The sequence below is a fragment of the Mytilus californianus genome, unplaced genomic scaffold (assembly GCF_021869535.1).
Source record: "Mytilus californianus isolate M0D057914Y unplaced genomic scaffold, xbMytCali1.0.p SCAF_7, whole genome shotgun sequence".
Classification (NCBI taxonomy): domain Eukaryota; kingdom Metazoa; phylum Mollusca; class Bivalvia; order Mytilida; family Mytilidae; genus Mytilus; species Mytilus californianus.
This window is the reverse complement of record NW_026262723.1, coordinates 42,656,157-42,669,148: the sequence shown is the minus strand read 5'-3', so window position 1 is coordinate 42,669,148 and position 12,992 is coordinate 42,656,157. Positions and strand designations below refer to the sequence as shown.

At 32.8% G+C, this 12,992-nt stretch overlaps 1 protein-coding gene across 10 annotated transcripts in view; it reads right to left on the bottom strand.

Moving 5' to 3' along the window:
* The window catches only part of LOC127709457 (uncharacterized), a 378,921-nt gene that overhangs the window by 225,240 nt on the left and 140,689 nt on the right, over positions 1–12,992 (bottom strand). For 7 of the 10 annotated variants that reach the window (XM_052215024.1, XM_052215025.1, XM_052215026.1 and 4 more), the window contains exons 30-31: positions 10,310–10,543; positions 2,378–2,520 (exon numbers count right to left, since the gene is read on the bottom strand). The exons of the other annotated variants lie outside the window; for them this stretch is intronic. In XM_052215024.1, coding sequence (XP_052070984.1) covers positions 2,378–2,520; positions 10,310–10,543 — 377 coding nt within the window. The remainder of the gene's footprint in view (positions 1–2,377; positions 2,521–10,309; positions 10,544–12,992) is intronic. 10 annotated transcript variants of the gene reach the window in all.

Genomic DNA, 12,992 nt, shown 5'->3' with positions numbered 1-12,992 from the left:
ATATGTCAACTACATTGATCTATGGATTGATTGCAATTCGACATGTTCTACATGTCAGCTGCCAATAATCTTCTGTCCTTGACCGCATTGTCATGGATTAATGGTAACGTTAAGTGTATGTGTATATGTAGTAGAACCTTATCTTAAAGTGTTGAAAAAAAAAAAATTAAACATGTTAAATAAAAGAAGGCGAGACATTTCAGCGTATCCACTCTTTCCTTATATAAAAAGATATATAAGAATATAAATCAATCACATAACATCCTCATGATTTTTCAAAAGAAACAATTTTATTAGATATAGTTCAATATTGTTGCTTTTACCCTTGTCTTTAACTGTCTGCTCTTTATGAAAGGATTGTGTTAAAAGGGAACTAGATACAGTATTTTTTCTTTCATCTTGACGTATAATTTATGTAATTGATAATGAATCGAATAACATCATCGTGTCAACTACGAATAGTCATAAAATTGTCAAAATTGAAATATTAGACCTAAAAAGGCTTACTATTAGATCATACAGCTCTTGTATGGTGTAAACTTCCCAATTAAACGTGTAAGGTGTAATGGCAAATGATGTATGGTGTAAAGGTGAATGGTGTATGGTATTATTATCTTTTATGTATTGTGCAGTGGTGTAAAGTGTATAGTGTAGATTGAATGGTGTATCGTGTATTCGGGAATTGTTTGAATGAATGGTGTGGTGTATTAGGTTGAATGGAATTATAGATCGTTTCTTTTCAGTTTTACGATTCATAAACGCAGAAAACGTCGATACAAGAGGAACGAAATGTTATCGATTCGGAAAAAAATATTGTTTCACATTACGAGTTTCCATTTATTGTTGATAAAATCAAAATCGATTTTGATAGAACAGAAACGGAATTGTTTACCATTTGTTTTAAGAGAAATTATATTGTTCTCAACCAATCAACCCAATACCTCGACTGATCGGACCAATAGGTATGTGTTAGTCCTGGTCGACAGTGTCATAATACTCCGTTATTTAATAATCTGATGCATATACATTATAATTATGAACTGTAGCAATACTTTTGTTTTCTTTCAGTTTTGATGAAATTTAAGGATAACTTTAAGTCAAATTGTCTGTTAAATATTTTTAATCTTGTAATAAAATATTTCCAGCCTTCAAAATATGTTGCTAAACAAAATTGGCAAATTGCATGCTTAATAGACTATGTGTTTTACTTTTATATATGTTTTATTTCTAGAACAGATATTCAATTAAGGAACTACTTTGAATATTTTCTCAAACAGACTATTCTAGGGTAATAAGATTATTATTTTGTATGCCGATCTATGTCTGTCAATTATTTTCAATCAGAAAATGTAGAGTCTTCATTATGTGTAAACGTACTTTACCGCATTGTGACATTGATGAATAGTCAACATAGAGCACGTGGAGAACGTGACAATAAGTGAATTAATAGAGACATGATTTATTTTGTTTCCCATGCGTTCCCATTTGTTATTTCAACTTTTCCTTAACAGTTGTTAAATGATTAATCGTACTACATTTGTTCTTTAAGAATAAGTTATCACTATTAACCTTCCAGTGCACGATTGTTTACATTCTTTCATTACGATTTCCCCCTCACACTTGCGCTGTGCGATGGCCGGAGATTCGTAGTTAAGGTCACTGCATACGGAAAAATGTCGGCGAATTAGTGCACGAGAAGACAACAATTCAATAGCTGTACATTTATGAAGACTTTGATAATATAAAAGATTTTCTTTTACAAGAAAGTTCACGTACACTTGTTTTATAGTAAAACTTAGCCATTCATGTATAAAGTATAAAGTTTCATATGACTTTAAAGACTTTTCGTAGAATTTATATTTTACGATAATACGAATTACTGAAGGTTGTTGAAATGAATCATCAGTTATGAAATTTGTATCGATGAGTGAAACTCTTTTCAACTGACTGTTATATATAGTTTGTTCTTTTGTTGTGCTGTAACACCGCTGTCCTAGGTTAGGAGGAGGGTGTAGTGCTAACAAACATCTTAACCCCACCACATTCTTTACGTGCCAGTCCCTAGTCAGGAGCCTGTAGTTCAGTGGTTGTCGTTGGTTCTTGTCTGTAATATTTATTTTTCGTAAATTGTTTTGTTATAAATTATAGGGCGTTAGTTTTCGCAATTGTTTTATATTTTTCATGTCAATGCCTTTAATACCCGTCTATACGAAAGGGTTTTTTCTCATTGTTGAAGGCCCCACCGTTGCCTATTATTGCTTACATCCACTTTGTTAGAACTTAGGTGGATAGTTGTGTCATTGGCAATCATATCACATCTCCTTATTTTTATATTTAAAAATAATAAGTTAATTTATGCTATTTCATAGAAACTTACGTAGCAACTTTTACCAGTGTAACCTGCTTTACATATGCATTGATAATCATTCAACATATATTTACAACGGTTTGTATTAGGATCTACATTTGAACCTGTACACATTCCAACACAGTTATCTATATTGTTTTTACAATTAATCCCTGAAATAAAGGAAATCATAGAAACGAAAAAAACATTTTTATACATGTTTTCTTTTTCATATAATATCACAATGTACCACACATATCGTCATGAAATAAACATCACACAAAGAAAAATCAGACATGCTTTAGTTACTATATGACTCGATGCTTATTTTACAGTGTCTTTTAAAACTAAGTTTGCAACATGTATTTCCTGTTTTAATGATAAATTTCACAAAATGTATGTCAACGAATGTGAGACAATTATTCAATAACATAAAAATACCAAAAGTAAAGATCTTTTTTAACTGCAAAACAAGTTCTGTGCAGTAGAAGACTACCAAAAATCGGTGACTACATAAGAGGATCGAAACCAAAGGGATATTCAAACTCATAAGTCATAAAGTTATAACTCATAATAGTTTGGTGAATTTGATTCATGGATATTTTACTAACTATCAATACCATAAGACTATCGTATTTCCTTTCTATTCAAATCAAATTAAAACAGTCAGCCAGGCAGAAAATCCATGAATTGTCCTTTGAAACTCCGAATTTATTATTCCGGAATACATTAGGGATTTTTTGCCAAGAAAGCTGTCAACTGATGTTGTGCGCTGAAAGCATATGCCGAAAACGACCCCCTTGAAAATTTTATATTTCTATGAAAGATAATTGGAATAATAGTCCTGTCGTGTATAATCTTTAACTTCGGTTATAAAAAAAATAAAGTTACAAAAAAATTGAGGTTACATATGCCACATAATTTAATTGGTGCGATAAACTTTCATTTTCAGGAACGGCTATTTTTCGCTTCGATTTGTTTGACAAATTGTGTGTTCGGAATGAAATGACACACAACGGGTTAACCTGGTGAAAATAGATATTCATTGTGAATTAATTTACGTTTTTTGATTGAGTTAAGCCTTCCAATTGATATTTTATAGTGTGTCTTTCTATGTTGTGATGTTATACTATTATTTCAGAAAAAGGAGAAGGTTTGGTACCATTTAAACGTTTAATCCCGCTGCAAATTTTTGCACCTGTCCTAAGTCAGGAATCTGATGTACAGTAGTTGTCGTCTGTTTATGTAGTTCATACGTGTTTCTCGTTTCTCGTTTTTATATAGATTATACCGTTTGTTTTCCCGTTTGAATGGTTTTACACTAGTAATTTTTGGGGCCCTTTATAGCTTGCTGTTCGATGTGAGCCAATGCTCCGTGTTAAAGGCCGTACCTTGACCTATAATGGTTTACTTTTATAAATTGTTACTTGGATGGAGAGTTGTCTCATTGGCACTCATACCACATCTTCCTATATCTATGACTAGGTTATTTTGGTACAATCAGACACAGAGAATAGCCACAGTATTGTCACATGACGTTACCAGGTAATGTAAATGCATCAGCGGCCTTTCCGCCTACATTCAAAATGCTTTAATGTCACACACACAAAATCTCCTCCTTATTTTTATCAATACGACAAAAAAGTGGACCGTAAAAAATTAATACTGACTTTTTAAGTCAGTTATAGTCCATTTTGAGGCAGAACAGTTTTCATCAAAGGAAACAATTATAATTGTGTTGCCTTGGATGAGCCTCATTAAATGGAAAATAATCTAAAAACCAAGCAGGCAATCAATTCATTTAATCGAACCTCACGCGCTTCATTGATACGTTACTTGCAATACAGAGCTAAAACGTTGCACAAAATTAAAACTAGTTGCGTATAGAAAATATTGACTTGCAATACAGGACGACCAACAAGCTATCATGGAAACTGAAGAACATACTCCATGTATTATAAAAATAAAAAGAGGTGTTATGATTGCCAATGAGACAATTCTCCACAAGAGACCAAATGACACAGAAATTAACAAGACAGGTCACCGTACATCTTTCAACAATGAGCAAACCCCATACCGCATAGTCAGCTATAAATGGCGCCGAAATGACAAATGTTAAACAATTCAAACGAGAAAAACTAACAGCCTGATTGATGTACAAAATAATGAACGAAAACAAATATGATATACAATAACAAACGACAACCACTGAATTACAGGCTCCTAACTTGGGACAGGCACATACAGAATGTGGCGGGGTTAAACTAGTTTGAAGTCGCACCAAACCATCCCCTTACTTGGGACAGTGGTGTAACAGTACAACATAAGAGCAAACTATAAAAATCAGTTGAAAAGGTCTAAACTCATCAGATCGATACAAAGCAGAAAAACATCTAACAAAAACACAGAATGGACGTGGCAGGGTACTTATACATCCCCACAACAGAAAGACACGAAGAAGAGATCTGAGAGTACTCGCAGTTACTGATAGCTATTTCAAAGCCAATAACAGCAAATAAAACAAATCATGCATCTAGGACTAAATATGAATACTAGACACTATTTGAGTGAACTAAACACTACTGAATTGTTAAAGGACGATTCATAGTCTCCACTTGTTCATTTTCTAAAATCAAATTATAAGGAGAATAGAATCACAATTGCAAAAATATTCTCACATGCTTTCTAATTAAATTCACTAAATTATCTGTTAAACAGCTTCATCATGTTCATGGAAAAGACAGAATTAATTTTAGAACATTTGCGTCACATAGAATAAGTATGCTTAAACAGAAGAGGGAAATCAAAGATAACCAAAACGTATTGCCTTCGCAAACAGATCGAATTTTCAAAGCATACTCAGGAACCTGTGACAGACTTGGTTCGGTTTATTCCACTTTCAAGTGTAATCAAGGCCTATCACTAAAAAGAACAAGTTATCAATGCTTGAGCAATTGCCACAAGTCAAGTATTCAATAAGGTTTTCTATAGAACAGCATTTGACTTTGCGGTGTTGTTTGTACAATCGACATGACATTGCAGAAAAAATATTTACTATATTGTCGTTTATGTCGGTCCCTGATTTCAATTTACTCAGGTGTATTTTTTTAACAACTTAGACGAAATAAATCATAATAAAAATAAAAAAAATGGTTTATGGAATATTTGAATAATGGGACATCCTATACTACAAATGTTTAGTGATAGGAAATAAAGAGATGTGGTGTAACTGCCAACGAGACAACTATCCACCAAAGACCAAATGACGTAAATAATAGCAAATACAGGTCATTGCATGGCCTTCAACATGAGCAAAACAAATACAGCAAAACTATAAAAGGCATGGAAAAATGTAAAATAATTCAAACGAGAAAACTGACGACTTAATCTATGTACAAAACATCAAAAGTCATAACAAATATGATTTATAGCAACAAACGACAACCATCGAATTTGCTCTTTAATTTGGTCAGGTATATAAAGTATGTGACGGGGTTAACTATGTTTGCGGGGGCTTAAGCCTCCCCTAACATGGGACAGTGGCTTAACAGCACAACATTAGCACAACTATACTTATCAGTTGAAGAGGGCTTCAATAAAGACTATTAAAAAGCTAATTTAAAGGCAATAACAACTGATATAAATTATGTATGCAAGACAACATATACAGTTTTAAAGATCAAGAAAAATGCAATAAAATGTAAAATAAAATAGAAAAGCAATTAGTTAGCATACTGTTTTGATTAAAATTCGCATTTTAAGGCAATAACAACTATATTAAGACGTCTTATAAATCTTATAAATATGTAAAGCACGACGATTCGAGACCTTGGTAATGCTATATTTGTCAAATTTTCTGTAATGAATATGGTTTTAAAGATACAGTTAACTACTACTGGCATTTTTTCTTTAATGTTCTTTTTTTAGCCATGTTATTCAAGATCATTGGCAGGCAGGAAAGTTGAAAACATCATTTATGCAGATATATATATATATATATATATATTTTTTTTGTTCTATCCTGGCCGGGATTCGAACTCATGCTACTGAGATATTGTGGCACCAAATCGCCTTGCACTATGCCCGACGCGCTAGACCACTCGACCACCTAGGCTCGACAAAAATCAAGCTTTCGGTGGCCGGGTGTTACCTTTCCTCGTCAGTTTTTATCTAGCGTCGTAACACAGTACATGATATATAAGGCATGAAGATGGAATATTACAGATCAGCTGAATTATCTATCGTAGAGGATCTTACAAATTGATGTAGGATGCTGTCACAGAAATAATTATATTATAAGTACGTCTCAACCAGTGACCACTCTACGACATATTTTATCCATCGGATCACCAGTGATGGTGATACAAAGCTGAAAACACATTCTGTATATATAATTCGTCTAAATAACAGCCCAACAATTTAAGATCTGTAAATTTGCGGAAGCAAAATTTAGTTCTTCACTGGGGGTATATATATTATTCCAAAGATTTTTTAGATCATATCTGGTTGAAATTGGTTCTGTAATTTTAAAATGCTACTATGTTATTGTTGATGATATCAAAAATTGATAAATTGACAGGGGATATTATAATAAAATAGAGCCTAAGATACAAAATGGTCATTCAAACTCGAAAATAAACTGACAACGACATGGCAAAAAAACGAAAATACCAAAAGACAAACAACAGTATGAAAAACACAACATAGAAAACTTAAGACTGAGCAACAAATTCGCAGGTGCTCCAGAAGGGTAAGCAGACCCGGCTACACATGTGGCATCCGTCGTGTTGCTCATGTAAGTACAAATCCAGTGATAAGTCTAATTTGGTAGATCGATAGTAAGCTTTTGCATAATTACCAATGTTCTTTCCTTTATTATGTACAGTTTAAAGATTTGAATCCAACAAGGACAGTATTGATCACATAATATTGTTGTGAAAGCAGAAAAACCACAAAATTGTTTTATATACAAAACATATAATTTAAAATCCATTGCCAATCTCGAGTGTTACTTATGTACTTACATGATTTATAAAAGGGAAATTTTGAAATACAGTGGAGCTGTTTTTTTTTTTACAAACAGGATGACATGTCTGTATATTCTTTTAAATTGGATACCATAAAGTTCAGAAAAAATCCCTCTGAAGAACGATCTATATACAGCAAACTCGTTAAGTCTAATTTTTGAATTCAAAGATTTGATTTTGCAGCCAAATATGGATCGGAAAATATTGTTCAGAGTTATACCCTACCGGTGCCAATCAGTTGTGAATTCTTAAAAACCATAGCAATCTAATACTGAATCTTCCATCATCACTAAAAGTTTTGAAACAATATCAAAACTTTTGAACTTTCCCACGCTCTAAATCACATTTTATCATGCTAAATTGAAACATCGGTTTCGTCTTTTTCCATCTTTTTTATATACTTATGAAAGTATCCTTTTTCGAATAAATAGGAAATCGTAGACACTAATTTTCTGTATACGGTCCCAAAGTCTTAGTATGCGATGATCCACACTCATTCCATCATAAAATACACCAGATATAACAACATAGATATTTAAGATTAAACGATTTTGTGCTATGACCTGTCTTGACATATTTCACATGTCTAAATTCCAGAGGCGGATGATGAAAATATAGCATGAAATGATTACTGTTTGCGATACAGACGCACTCGCTGTTGCTCCTTTTGATGTTCATGCAATTTCTCCAGGTGTACATGTATTGCTCATAATATCTGGAAAAAAGACTAAACCACGAAACAATAACATTGTCCAATGAACCATGAAAATGAAATCAAGGTCAGATAAAACCTACTATTCGGACATGTACTTTTCAATCATTTCATACATCAAATAAAGTTGACCTAATGCTTATACTTTCTAAGATAAGGACTTGACTACGTAAATTTAACCTTGATCATTGATCCATGAAATGTGGTCGAGGTCAGGTAAACCCTACCTGACGGACATGTAGACATTGCAAGGAACCCATATACCAAATATAGTTATCCTCATAATAAGAGAGTATCTCACTTGAACAAAACATTGAAATTGTATTTCAAGCAGTCTCTGAAACATGAAAATGAGGTCAAGGAAAATGTACATATGACAGACGGAAACTTCGTAACATAAGGCATCTGTATACAAGGTACGAATCATCCAGGTAACTTTCTAAAAAATATAAAGCTTCATACAAATAGTTAACACCGTCGCCAGATAGTAGTCTCTGTGTCTCGCATTCTGCAACTTTCGTCGCAGTTGAGTCGAAAAATCATAAACTTGATACTAGATACCCTAATGATCATTTAAACCAAGTCTGGTTTGAAATTGATTCAGTAGTTTCAGGAGAAGATCTTTGAACAAGTTGATGATGGAAGACATTAATGCACAGGTGAGCTGAAACTTTACAAGCCACTGAATAAAACATAAAACATAAGAATCTCATATTCTCCGTCAAATTCATGGAAGCTAATGCAACAGCTCACGAGTGGAACCAGAAAAATCTTAGAGGGTCACCTAAGGTTCTGAAGAGCAGTATAAATGCATTCTATTGTACTGAGAACACAACACTAAAGGTTAATATAGAATGAATCTTAGAGGGTTTCACCAAATGTTCTGAATAGCAGTAAAAATTCATCCTACTATATTGAGAGGTTGTCACCAAATGTTCTGAAGAACAGTATAAATGCATTTTATTATACTGAGAGGTTGTCACCAAAGGTTCTCAAGAGCAGTATAAATGCATTCAATTATACAGAGAGGGTGTCACCAAAGGTTCTCAAGAGCAGTATAAATGCATTCTAATGTACTGAGAACCCAACACTAAAGGTTAATATAATATGAATCTTAGAGGGTTTAACCAAATGTTCTGAAAAGCTGTATAAATGTATCATATTATACTGAGAGGTTGTCACCAAATGTTCTGAAGAGCAGTATAAATGCATTCTATTATACTGAGAGGTTGTCACCAAAGGTTCTCAAGAGCAGTATAAATGCATTCAATAATACTGAGAGGGTGTCACCAAAGGTTCTCAAGAGCAGTATAAATGCATTCTAATATACTGAGAACCCAACACTAAAGGTTAATATAGTATGAATCTTAGAGGGTTTAACCAAATGTTCTGAAAAGCAGTATAAATGTATCATATTATACTGAGACATACATGTAACACTGTTACAGTTTGGAACTTCATAAATCCTAGACATAATTACCTGTTTGGTATTAAACAGAAGCCCAAAGATTCAACACATGCAATGAGTAAAAGTAAATATGAACATGACGAGATGTGTACACATATTCAACATATCTTCAAACTATATAACAGGTAAATAATAAAGTGTGAAACAATATAGAAAAAGTATACTTTTGAATCAGGTGTCCCAACTTTTTTCATGAATTTTCAAAACATGATAGTCTGTCATTTTTGTCTTTTGTTTATTGTTTGTCCTAAACGATGCCGTTGGTTTTTCTCGTTTGAATTGTTTCCCATTTTGTTATGTCAGAGCCTTTTCAAGCTGACTATACAGTATGGCCCATTAGGTTGCGCTAATTGTTAAATGCTGTACGGTAACCTTTAGTTACTTACATGCACATAATTAGGACTTTGGTGGATAGTTGTCTCAAACCACATCTCCATATTTATTTATCATCACACTTTTCTATCCATGGATGGCTAATCATTTGGCCCTGGATTTGGACCTTGCCAGTAAAATTCAACAACTTCCTACAGTTGATAAGGATCATTTGCAGCTATTTTTGCGATGTGACCTTACTTAAACTTCTTGACACAAATACATAAAAATTAATATAATTACTGGGTATCTCAATTGAAGTTCTGTCATTTAATTCTCCTCTGAAACTAGAAGTATATCATTTACCTTATATGTAAAACCATCTATTTAGCATATGAAAATTCTTGAAATATTTGATTAAAACTAAGACCACAAATACTTACACTGAGTATTATAACATTGTTTCTTTGAATAAACTGCTCCGTTTTTATCGTCTAACAGTGTTGTCTGATTATATATAAAACAAAAATTGCTTTCAAAATGAATACTTTCACAGTTCTGATTGACAAGACAATACTGCTCACAGGCTTCAATATTGGATATTGTCCTTGGCTCTTCACCCCATTGAGCATCCCTACCAGCTTTGTTTGCCTGGCGAATCATTGCACAAGAAGTGTCTAAAAAAACCAAAAACAAGCCACAAAATTTCATAACAAATTTGCTTTTTGACACAAAAGTACAAGGATTGCTTGTTTTTACCCTGTCTAAGTTACAAAGGAAAACAGCTATAATATATAAATAACACATAGCTAAGAAGGTGGTAGAGCAGATTGTCACCCCGATTAAACATTGTCAAACGAGGCGAATCCAAGGTTGACAATGTTTATTCAAGGGGTAACAATCGGCTCTATCTCAGCTATGTGTTATTTTATTTATTATACTGAATGTTCTGTCATTATTGATTTTTGAATTATAAATTGAAAGTAATTAACTGTGACGTCTTGTACATAACAACGTTACAGTTATAAGAAAAAAGAAACAAAAGTGAAGCAAGATGTATATTTTATTTAGACAGTCTGTGAAAAAGTTCTGAGGCCAAAACGTAAAACTTGTGCATCGTCTTTTAAATTATTGATGCAAATTCAATTCAATAATCATTTTTTTTACTTTGATTGGTCTGCACGAGAGGATGACATTTAAAAAATTGTGCTGAGCCATGGGAGAGTAAATTTATCTCCCTCGTATTAGCCAATCAAAATCTGGCATTTTAACGTGAAATATAATAAAAACTATTAGCTACCAGGGTTCTGCACGAGAAGATGACATTTAAAAAATTGTGCTGAGCCATGAGAGAGTAAATTTATCTCCCTCGTATTAGCTAAACAAAATCTGGCATTTTAACGTGAAATATAATAAAAACAATTAGCTACCAGGGTTCTGAATCAAAAACCTTGCAAAAAATTATGCATACTATTGATATAAAAGAGCAGAGTTCTAATGTCCCCAGCGTTGCATATATATGTCATCTGTCCAGGGGCAATTACCATACCTGTCAACTGAGTCCATGATAAGGAAATTTTCCTCAGTCATTTTGGTCATTTTGTTGACTGATATTATGTAATCAGGATGCACAATACATCACTTTTCTGATGGTGAAGTTGAACTGACCCATATTTTCCTGTTGTGACCCGTGAATTTACCGGCTCACCGGAGATTTCAGTATCAGTTCTTATTTTAAAAATTTTCCTCCGAAATAAAAATTTGACGTTAATTCGAATTTATTTACTGTTCAAGGTTGTTCAACAATAGGAGTTTGTCATCCAATTGATGTACAATTCACCAACCTACTAATAATTTCATTATAGCATAAAGAGGTGTCAACTTCAAAGGATATAGCCAAGAAATTCTTAAAATTGTGTTAGGCCAAAAAATCAATAATTTATGACAAGTGCATGAGTAAATCCGCATTAATATTAATCTCATAATGCTAAATGTTCGTTAAAGTAATCCAAAATCTGTATTAAATAAACTCATCATAGATACCAGAATTGAAATTTTGTATTTGCGCCAGACGCGCGTTTCGTCTACAAAAGACTCATCAGTGACGCTCGAATCAAAAAAAATTAAAAAGGCCAAATAAAGTACGAAGTTGAAGAGCATTGAGGACCAAAAATTCCTAAACGTTTTGCCAATACAGCTAAGGTAATCTATTCCTGAGGTAGAAATGTAAAGTGTTGTAAACAGTTAATTCATAATTATGACCATTTCAATGATAATTCATGTCAACACAGAAGTGCTGACTACTGGGCTGGTGATAACCATTATTTATCTCTATGACTTTAATGACTTAAAAACGTAAACATGTGACTAAATCCCACCCCTCTCCCCCCAATTCATATTATAAAAATGCCAGGACAAAGATGCATTTCTTCTTATTCTTCCGTATATTCCTCGTGGTGTAATATATATGAGCACCTGGAAATCAGGTGAAAACACAATTTAGTTAATAAGAATACATTCTCCACCAGTATTCGTAAATGACATAACACTTTTTACACCCCTCAAGTCCTGTAAAAGTCAAAACTGTCATGGACCTTTAAAAAAACTTTGATTTTATATTAATTGCTGCAAACAATAATGGGAACATCTCTTGACTATAACTATCTAAATAAACCCTCAATTTTATCGAAACTTCTTAACTATAAATCTGAAATTGTCAAAATAAATGAAAGGTATTGAATTAATAATTTGATGAATTACTAGAATATTCATAACAGTATATGTTGCAACAATGTGTCATAAGTATGCTATGAACATCAAAATTATTTCATTTCTCCTTAAATAATGTTCTTGCACCTGTACAGGAAATTTTATCTAGCACTAATTGTATAGTTTTATTGTTGATATTCACCCCATATGTACCAAGTGTTAGATTAGTTTTATTGATATTAAAGAAATTTCTTGGTATTCCTAAACGGAAGATTTTATACACACAGCAGAAGAAGTATACTTAACAACAAAAATATTTTCATTTACCTGTGTATAATATGACGCAGGTTTTTTCAAAAGTGATGATTTTCTAAATATTGTTTAACATTTCACAGTGGTATCATACTTTAACTTCAA